Source organism: Solanum tuberosum, unplaced genomic scaffold (genome assembly GCF_000226075.1).
Source record: "Solanum tuberosum cultivar DM 1-3 516 R44 unplaced genomic scaffold, SolTub_3.0 scf00051, whole genome shotgun sequence".
Taxonomy (NCBI): domain Eukaryota; kingdom Viridiplantae; phylum Streptophyta; class Magnoliopsida; order Solanales; family Solanaceae; genus Solanum; species Solanum tuberosum.
In genome coordinates this window covers 807,398-817,397 of record NW_006238978.1, presented here as the reverse complement: position 1 = coordinate 817,397, position 10,000 = coordinate 807,398, and the positions used below count along the sequence as shown (strand labels likewise).

Below are 10,000 nucleotides of genomic sequence, written 5' to 3'. Positions count from 1 at the left end.
TTACAACCAAGAAGGCAAATGTATATTACTTCCTTCGTTTTAATTTATTTGCTTGGTTTTGACTTGACATAAAATTTAAGAAAATAAAGAAGATTTTTGAATCTTGTGGTCTCAACTAAAAATATGTAGAATGTATTAAAATATTTTTTACTCTTATGATCTTAAACATGTCACGTAGAAAGTTAGAATTAAAGAATTGCTCAAAAATGAAAAAGACACTTTTTTACACGGACTACAAATAAAATTAAGACAGATAAATTAAAACGGAGAAAGTTTTTGAGATATACTAGCTATTGAAATCTTTTCATAATCAAACATGCTCCTTTAAGAGATTGGTAGTATGACACAATCAAGAATCAATAAAATTGTTTGATGAAACTAGAAAGGAAAAAGATCAATAATCAAACAGATTTATTTTTTATACAGAAATAAATGTACTAAAAAGTAATCTGAAAAAAGGTCCACAAGTTTTTATTTGCAATAATTAATTTGCATTTTATTCTCATGATTAAATTTAGCCTCTTTTTTCCTTCAATTCAAGAAACATTTTTAGATGGCATCCTAGGTGCATGCATCAAAATAATAATTTCATTTGTCTTTTTTTATGTTGTTGATTAAAAAATTTATGAACAATTATATAATTATCTTTTGGATTATTTGATAGCGCAAATACTTTTTATACAGTCAATATTATGCAAGACAAGCTCATTCATGTGCTCTTCTAGGTTACTAACCTCATTTTTAAACAAACGATTATTATTTGTAATTATCTTTTAGGTAACTTGATAACGTAAATATTTGTACACTATCATCATAATAGAAGTTAAGACTTGTGAGCTTGGCTTGCGACCTGCGGCGTAACATTTAAAGTTGACATCATGTGATTTGGATGTTACGTTTTCAAGCCGGGGAAACCTTTTATAGAAATGTAAGATAAAACTATGTACATAAGATTCAATGTGGTGAATCTTTCCTTAAACTCCATGCATATGGCAGAAAGCTTTATGCACCATAATTACCCTTTAACTTGACCTCAACTTGCATTTAGATACCGTTCAATTTTGAATGTGCACAAATTTGTATAAAGTTAACAAGTAACATATGCATCCTATATACGTCCTACGTGATAATTTACGTATCCTACGTAACATCTTACGTGTATTATGTCAGTGCATCTCAGTGTTCAAAGTTACCATAAACAAACAACCAATAACTGTAAAACTGAGATAATGGTAGATGACAAAATCATGCAGCTGTCACAAAATGCATTTATTAGTAGTACTACAAGACATTAATATCTTTTTGTTAAAAGAATTTCATTTACTGACAGAGAGTATTGACAAAAATAGTACCAACACTTGCAGACTCACAACAGACATAGTTATTGCTTACACCTATCTTATTTATTATTTTGACAATCATTTTTATTTACATAAACTCATTTGTGACACACAAAGATGAATAGTAGTAGTAATAAAGAGAACAAATAACTTATGTTCATCAATAGAAGGAAACAACAAATAGACACAACAAAAACCTTGCAATTAGAGAGCAAGAAGGCCAATATTCAAACAGACAAGTGGAGATTACTACTGTTAGTCAATATGATCGCGCGCCAAGCAGTGATCGTGCTCCATAGTTATCGGTTAGATGCTGTGATCCTTACTCTGCAATGTGTAGCCTTCAGGTTCTGTTTCGATCGTTCATTCAGAGGAAGCTTGCAGTCTTTCTAATGCATCAGATATGTATCTCATTGAGGGTCTTCTCTCCGGGCTGCTGTGAACACACGCCATTGCAATCTTCAAAACCGCAATCATTTCCTCTTCTTTATCAGCATCTTGAGCTAAATATGAGTCCAATACATCCGAAAGTGGCTTCTTCTCTTCAATGCACCAGTGAATCCAGTTTACTAGATCCATTTCTGTAGAACCTACTTGGATAATCGGGGTTCTTCCCGTGATCATTTCAAGCAAGATCACTCCATACGAGTAAATGTCCCATTTTTGAGATGGTTTCACCACTTTCAATGCCTCGGGAGCTTGGTAGCAAGAACCAGATGTTGTAGTTGATGTAACTGTCCCGGACTCTGATAGTGCACTGCCTTGCTTACTTTGTTGTGGTTTGTCAGAGGTCATGTGGTTGGATTGCAACGTAGGAGATGCTCCGGCTATATTAGCAAGACGTCCAAGTCCAAAGTCGGAGATTTTGGGCTCCATGTCGTGCCCAAGTAATATATTAGATGGCTTTAGATCACCATGAACATATTTCTTGGGACTGTACTCATGTAAATAAACCAAACCTTTTGCAGTTCCCTTCATTATTTTCAGTCGAATGGACCACGAAAGCGGTGTAAATGACACCATACCAGGTTTTCCTAAGAGTTGATTACACAAGCAAAAAGACAAGTTAATAACTTAATAATCACGAAAGCTTAAAACAGTTGTGGAAATCAAAGAAAAAACGATAAACGAGAATGCAACAGCCTAAGTTTGAAGCATACCGTGAATTGCGGTGGTAAGGTTTCCATTTGGAATGAAGTCATATATCAGTAGCTTCTCGTCGACAGACCAATAATAGGCACGAAGAGTCACAATATTTTGATGTCTCAGTTTTCCAATTGCTTCGACCTCCGTCTGGAATTCCTTAAATCTCTGTGAACCACCCTCGCCTAATCTCCTCACAGCCAAGTTAAGTCCGTCTTCAAGCACAACTTTGTACACAATGCCGATACCACTTTTACCAAGGACAAAAGCAGATGCCTTGAGAAGTTCATCAAGATCAAATGCCACTTGATTATCTAGTGCCACTAGATCATATTGTTCAACATTTTCCGATAACGTCTCCGACTCATCCTTCCTAAAACATAAACACTCTTTCCTTCCTTTCCCTCCCCCCTTCTGAAAACCAAATCCGGATTCATCCTTTTTCCTCCCACAACCACAGATTCTCGAATAACAATACGAGAATAACAACCCAATAACACAAATTCCAACCACATCCCCCACGATTATCGCAATTACAGCACCTCTACTCAGACCTCTACCATTCCCATCCCCTCCAGCACCATCTAAGGGAGGTACGTTATTAGGCAAGAAAGGTTCCGAGGACGGTGAACTTGCATCACTTTGTGCAGAACACTGGTTTTTCAACGGAGGTCCACAAAGCCCAGGATTTCCAATAAAAGCAGTAGGTCCTCTGTTAATCAGAGCACCATTTTGTGGAATTGGACCACTCAAATTGTTATAAGTCAGATCAATATACACCTTCTCAGGAAGATTACCAAGACTAGCCGGAATCGAACCATTAAACATATTATGAGACAAATCAACAGTTCCTTGCAAATTAGACAAATTTCCCAAATCACTTGGAATTTTACCATCAAATTTGTTGAATCCAAGATCAAGTTCTTCCAATGCAGACAAATTACCCCCAAACCCCTCTGGTACAACACCAGTAAAGTTATTATGACTTAAATAAAGAAACTTCAATCTCTTACACTGAAGTAATGTTATAGGCACAGACCCATTCAAGAAATTTTGTGATAAATCCAAAGTTTGAAGATAATTTAGCTTCCCAACCTCAATAGGTATAACCCCAGAAAAGGAATTCCCATAAAGAACCAAACTTTGCAAACCTTGAACCTCAAAAAGCTCAACAGGCAAACTACCAGAAAACAAATTACTTCTCAAATTAACATGTCTAAGCCCAGTAAGAGATCCAAGACTAGAAGAAAGAAACCCAGTGAGTTTCTTTTTAGGTATACTAACAGATACAACTTTTAGGTCTTTGCATGTAACACCATTCCAAGAACATGGGGTTTCATCAGAAAAGTTCCAATTTTTAAGTGACCCTTCAGGGTCTTGTCCAATACCTTTTTTGAATGACCAAAGAGCTATCCCTTCATCATTCAAAGAAGTAACAAAAACACAACTACACAGAATCAAGAAAATGCAAAAAAACAAAAAAGATCGCATTTTTATCTACAAATATGATGAAATCAAGAACAGTGACAGCTGAAAAATGAAAAATGAGCAAAAGGGTGTCTCAAAGACCTTACCTTTTGTACACCAGATAACCAAGAATGGAGCTTAAGAGAGAAAAAAGAGTGTGAAAGGTGAGACTTTTGAGAGTGAGAAAAGGTAAAGTTGATTTCAGCTAAGAAAATAAAGAGACGTTGGGAAAATAGATTAATGTTTTTCTCAACTTTGGGGAAAAACAAACAGAAGAAAGAACTAAAAAGAAGCTTTAATGTAGTATATCAATGTAGTGGGGTTATAAGGATATATATGGGACAATTTTAGGACCCATTAAGGTAAATGTAGAAAAAACAAGATTTTTTGAAACAGTTGAAATAATAACAACAATTGCACCAACGAAAGTTGTGATGGAGTGATAACTATTTATTTTTCCTTAACTGACGTTTCGTGTTTGAGTCTTCTTGAATATGAAATTCCTTTTGTTAGGGAGTCTTTAGAGCATTTATGAAAGGAACATTAACAATAATAATAGATAACGATAAAGTTCTCTTGGGTACGGAGTCGCTATGGTAAAACATGATTCAAAACATTTATGAAAGGAACAAATAGACAACAAATGATATTAGATATCAAAAGCAAGAAACTATATGAATAGAGTTAATACTATGATAGACACGATGCTCTACCACCAAGACTAATCACGTTAAAAAATAAGAGAATGTTCAACTATTTGTTAAGCATCTACTCTAATCATAACCTTCATACCTTCCTATTTAAGGTGGAAAAAAATGAGAAAAATATTATGCCGATATTTTTTTTATTTTTACGTAAACTTTAATCACATTTTGGGTACTGAAGTAATGCATGCTTAGATGGATACCTTCAGGTGAAATTTGTATTATAAGAATTTATCATGAATCAATAAATTTATGTTGATTTTTAGTTACCATAATTCTTCGCTTTTATTGGATTTGAGATAGACAATTTAAAATTTCTAGTATAGGCGTCAAATTTGATTGAATCAACGACTCTCTAAATTAATTAGAATCAATGAATGATCTAGCCCTTGAAACCTTCTCTAACATCGATAAGTTCATATTTAGATGTCAAATCTGATTGATTAAATTAAAAAAATATATATATATCTATCAATCTAATCGAACAAAATGGGCAATTATCACCATCTAGTCGTTCCTCTCTCTTTTACAATCAAAATATTACTACAACACTCCCTTCCATAATTAATGGTTCACGATTCTATGAATAGAAGCTCTTGAGAGTCATTTATCTATAATCCACAGCATATTTTAATCCACTAAGCTACCTTTACATATTTGTACAGTCATTATAATTTCATTATGATGTATCTTATATCTTCTTTCATCTTTTCTCTATCTATATATATACTAATTAAATATCTTTATATAAATTAAAAAATAAATTATTATTTTTCTTTCTAGAAATTGGAAATATGTACAAAGTGATGGACCATACCTTATGAAAAGAAAAAATAAATTAAAGAAATGACAACTCACAACAAGCTAGGTTTGGGGTAACTCTATATCTTATCAACAAAAATGGTAAAAGTACAAACTAGCTAATTTTGTAATAATAAACAAAATTTGAGGACCACTTTTTTGTTTTCTGTTTTTTGAGGGGTTAGAATTACAAGAAGAGATGTAGGGTCAAGATATAAAGTTGGTAAAAAAGTGTCCACATATGACAGTGAGGATTGTCTTTATATTGTTGGACAATTGAGTTAAAAATAATCTATTGTTAATTAGCAAAATTAAATATAATAATTAGTAACAGATTTCTATAAAAGCATGCACTTTGACTGACTAATTAATCACTCTACATGCTTTATTTGACCTAAAAATATTCTTCATGCCTTAGGTGAAGTGATTTCTAAATTTCTTGAGATGATTTCAGAATTAAAGTCTTACGTGATTAACACTTTAATAAATCGAGAATTTATCAGAAATAACATTTTTATCCCTCACAAAGATAAAGTTTACGTACAATGAGGGGCGGAGCCACCTGTTGACACCCAATTTTGGCCTAATATTTAAAAAATTGAAGGGAATGATGATCTCAATCAAATATCAATATGAAATGTAATTGTTGACACCCAATTTTGGCCTAATATTTAAAAAATTCATAACTTTTAAGTTTTATTTATTTAATAGTTCAAGATAATTTTTTTATAATTTTAAATAAGTTTATCGATAACTATTCTTATTTATCAAAATTTAGAATTTTTTTTTCCTAGTTAATCTTAAAATTACACTTTTTACATGTCATTAGTTACGTTCATTACATCTTTTAATATTTATTTTTAATATAGTTCAGAAATTCATTTCGATGTGGATAAAATTTCTTACCACATATATTTTGGGCCACAACCTTGAGCCCATGACTTGGGCCCATTGATAATTTTCAATTCTCTACATATAAAACTAACACATTAGGTTAAAGGGAGGTGGTGAATTATTTTTAGGAGGCAAGATTTTTCTAAATGGCAAAAACCCTAATTTTTTTTCCTCTCCCCTTTTCCTCCCTTAGCCTCCACCACCTCAAACCCCACCAGATCCCCCACCTTCCTCTTATTCATTTTACCGGCGAAACCTCGCCGGAATATAACCAAATAGAAGCACAAAACAATCTCTTTCTTCTCCACCAGATCCAACCCCAAAACCCACCCCATTTTCCTTCTCTGCCAGACCCCAAACCAGCCGCTGGAACCGCCACTCAAAAACCCCTTATATTTTTTTTTGTTTCTCCGGCAAAACCAATCCCTGTTCCTCCCACTACCAGACTCCTTCGCGAAACGCTACCCGTTCACACCGCCAGTGACTCCGGCGAGGAGCTCCACGTTCCAATGAGCCGGAGCAAAAGATAAAAGCTAAACGACGGCCAGTCCCTTCCCCCTTTTCGATTTTCCGTTCATTTGTTTGTTTTATAGGTGTTCCGTTAACGCCGACGAACCAGAGCTCGAACCAGTGAGCCATTTTCCGGCGGAATAAGTGAGCTCAAAGCTCTCACCTGAACGACGATAACCCCAAACTCTAGCTCTGGCGTGGCTCCACCGCCAGCGAACGGGAGTTCCAAGCTCCAATGAGCACCATCAGTCCTAGACTCTTATCATCACCACGGTACTCTGTATTTCCTTTATTCCTCCTCACATTTTTTTTATCTGTTTTGCAAGTTATATTTGTGTTGTTAATACTTCATTTTTATAGATCTTGCTCTATTATTTATTGTTTTCATTTGTTCTAAGAGTTATATTGAAGTATTGTTGGATGATGTGGTTTTTATTATTATTTTAGTTTTTGTTTTTTTGTTTTTGTTGTTGGACACATTTAAGTTAAGTTATAATTTCTAGATTCGTTCATTTTGATGTTTTGAGATTTTGTCGGTAATTAATTTGATTTTTTAATCGGATTTATCAATTACAGTGGTTTCTTATTTTTCATATATTGACATTTACTGGTTAATGACTTTTAGATTTGATTTACTTATTTTATATTGTTTATTGCTATTTGGGTAGTACATTACTGTTGGCTATTATTATTACTAATATTTTATTATTATTAGTAGTAGCAGTATTAGTCTTGTTACTATATTGTTACGGTTGGTGTTGTTATGGTTGATATTATTATTATTATTATTATTATTATTATGTTTATCCTTTTGTTTAAAGTTAATTTTAGACATTTTGTGCTTTGCTAAATTGTTTTGTATGTTAAAATTGGCCAATGAGAAAATTTCTCCGTCGATTTTGGAGGCCTTTACATTGTAAAAGACGGAAATTTAGTTTAATTTCATATATTTTGTTTGTTCAAAATGGCCAATAAAAAAATCTCTCCGTCGGTTTTAGAGGCCTCTTCATTTTAAAAGACGGAAATTTAGTTTATGTTTGTAGTTTTTATATGTTAAAATTGGCCGATGAAGAAATTATCGTCGATTTTCAAGGTCTCCCATGTTAATAAGACGAGTTTTTATTTTTAAGTTACTATTAATTTATTTATTTTTATTCATATTTATTTAGTACTAACACTTTTACTAAGTGTCTTTACAGGTACCCGGAGCTGCTTCACATTGAAGCTATTCGAACAAGGTTCGAATAATATTTTGATTTATTATCGTATATTATTGACGATAGGCAAATCTAGGTTGCTTCTTATATTATTTTATTTTATTACTTTTGTATATTGTATATTTGTTTTATTTGTACATTATTTTATTTTCCTCCTCAATTTGAAAAAATGAATTCAGTCGGGACCCACAGTTGTGGATTTCGAAGGATGCCTAACACCTTTCCTTCGAAATAACTTGAACCCCTTACCTAGAATCTTGGTTTCGTAGATCACTTAATAGTTTCCTAGTTTATTCTTAAAATTAGGTGGCGACTCCTTTAAAATTCATTTATTGTTAAAATTCTTTTAAAATTGAATCAATTGTTTATATTTTGAGTCACCGCGACGTTTTTCCCTATTTGAATAATGTAGGGATATAAACACCACCTTATACGAAGGGGGATCCGAACCCCCTTCGGCGGAAAATTATCTTATTTATATTGTTATACATGATTAAAATAATTTTTTATGTATATAGAGTAGATGTCGAACCCCCTTCGGCTACTTCGTTTGTCTATTTCTATAGATTTTGAACCCCTTATTAAAAATTTTGGTTCCGTCACTACGTACAATATGACCTTTTTCTGTGAGAATATTATCCTGATATGTTTTATTATTATATAAAAGATTGTATTCTCAATACTAAGCCTCAAAAGAGAACATTTTTTTAAAACTTGCTATGGTTAATTGGTAAAAAAGTATAATATAGAGTACATGTGGATCCAATAATTTTGTCTAAGAAATTCTTCCTATTTTTGTTTTGTTTTGTTTTTCTTTGATCTACTTTTAAAATTGCCTCTATAATATACAAGTTGGTCCCAATATTACATAATAATTATATCCCAAATGAAATAGATGCCGTCCACTTTATTTTATATATATATAAAAAAAAGCATCTCTAAGTAAATTTGGATAATATCAATCAATCAACTATTGCTTTATTCTCTCAAAACAATGCCAAATTAGTTGATGTACATAGGACTTGATATGTGATGAGACAATATTTCAGAAGTTAGTATAGCAAACCGTTCGTTAGAAGTTCTACGTAATATAGAAATAGTGAAAATTTAGTATATCAAATAGTTCGTTAGAAGTATTATACAATTGTCGTAATAGTAAGATGTTATATGGTAGAAGACAATGATGAACTCAAGATTTTCACTAAGAAGGTCCAAAATATAAAAAAGTAAACACATGAAAAATTGAAGAGAGTTCAACATACATACATATATATAAGAATTATTTTTTAAAAAACTATATAAAACTAATGTAATTTCTATCGAATGGAGTTCAGATAAACCACCTCAACTCTACCTGTCTCAGCCATTAATAAGAGGTCACTTGGTTAAAGCAAAAAACAAAAAATTACAAGAAAATTAAGATTGCCTATTAAATTCTACGTTATTTGATTATTATTTTTCTCGCAAATTTACCACTAGACAGAGTCTAGTGGCCTTTTATTAAACATAAAAAATATCAATAGGGATAAGTGCAAGCAAGGGGGGCTAGGTCTTACCTTATTAATCTTAATTAAGTGTCTACTACCTAACAATCATGAAGAAAATAAGCGCTAGAGAAACCTAAGTATTTTCTGATCACCACAGAGTTTGTATACATTCCATGATGATATTACAAATGAGGATGCTTAAATAATGTAAAAATATGCCAATCAAGAAGAAAGTTGAGTTATCAGCCTCAAACTTTCTATTACAAATGCGTGAATTAAAAAAGATTGATTGTCCATCAAAAGTAACTTGAACTATTTTTCTCTTATCTTCTTCTTCAAACCTATCCAACAACAGTTGATAATTCATACTTTCTTTATGGATTTATTGGATCTTGTTGAACCTATTGATACTGTCAAATGGTTCTGCTTTGCCTGTC

General features: G+C 32.5%; 1 protein-coding gene across 1 annotated transcript; it reads right to left on the bottom strand.

The window, feature by feature from the left end:
* Positions 1–1,386: 1,386 nt before the first annotated feature.
* LOC102590168 (probable inactive leucine-rich repeat receptor-like protein kinase At1g66830) lies at positions 1,387–4,237 on the bottom strand. Its single transcript, XM_006344109.2, has 2 exons — positions 2,501–4,237; positions 1,387–2,374 (listed from the first exon to the last, which is right to left on the bottom strand). The coding sequence occupies exons 1-2, from the start codon at positions 3,972–3,974 to the stop codon at positions 1,704–1,706; spliced, it is 2,145 nt and encodes a 714-aa protein (XP_006344171.1). The 5' UTR covers positions 3,975–4,237; the 3' UTR covers positions 1,387–1,703.
* Positions 4,238–10,000: the final 5,763 nt, after the last annotated feature.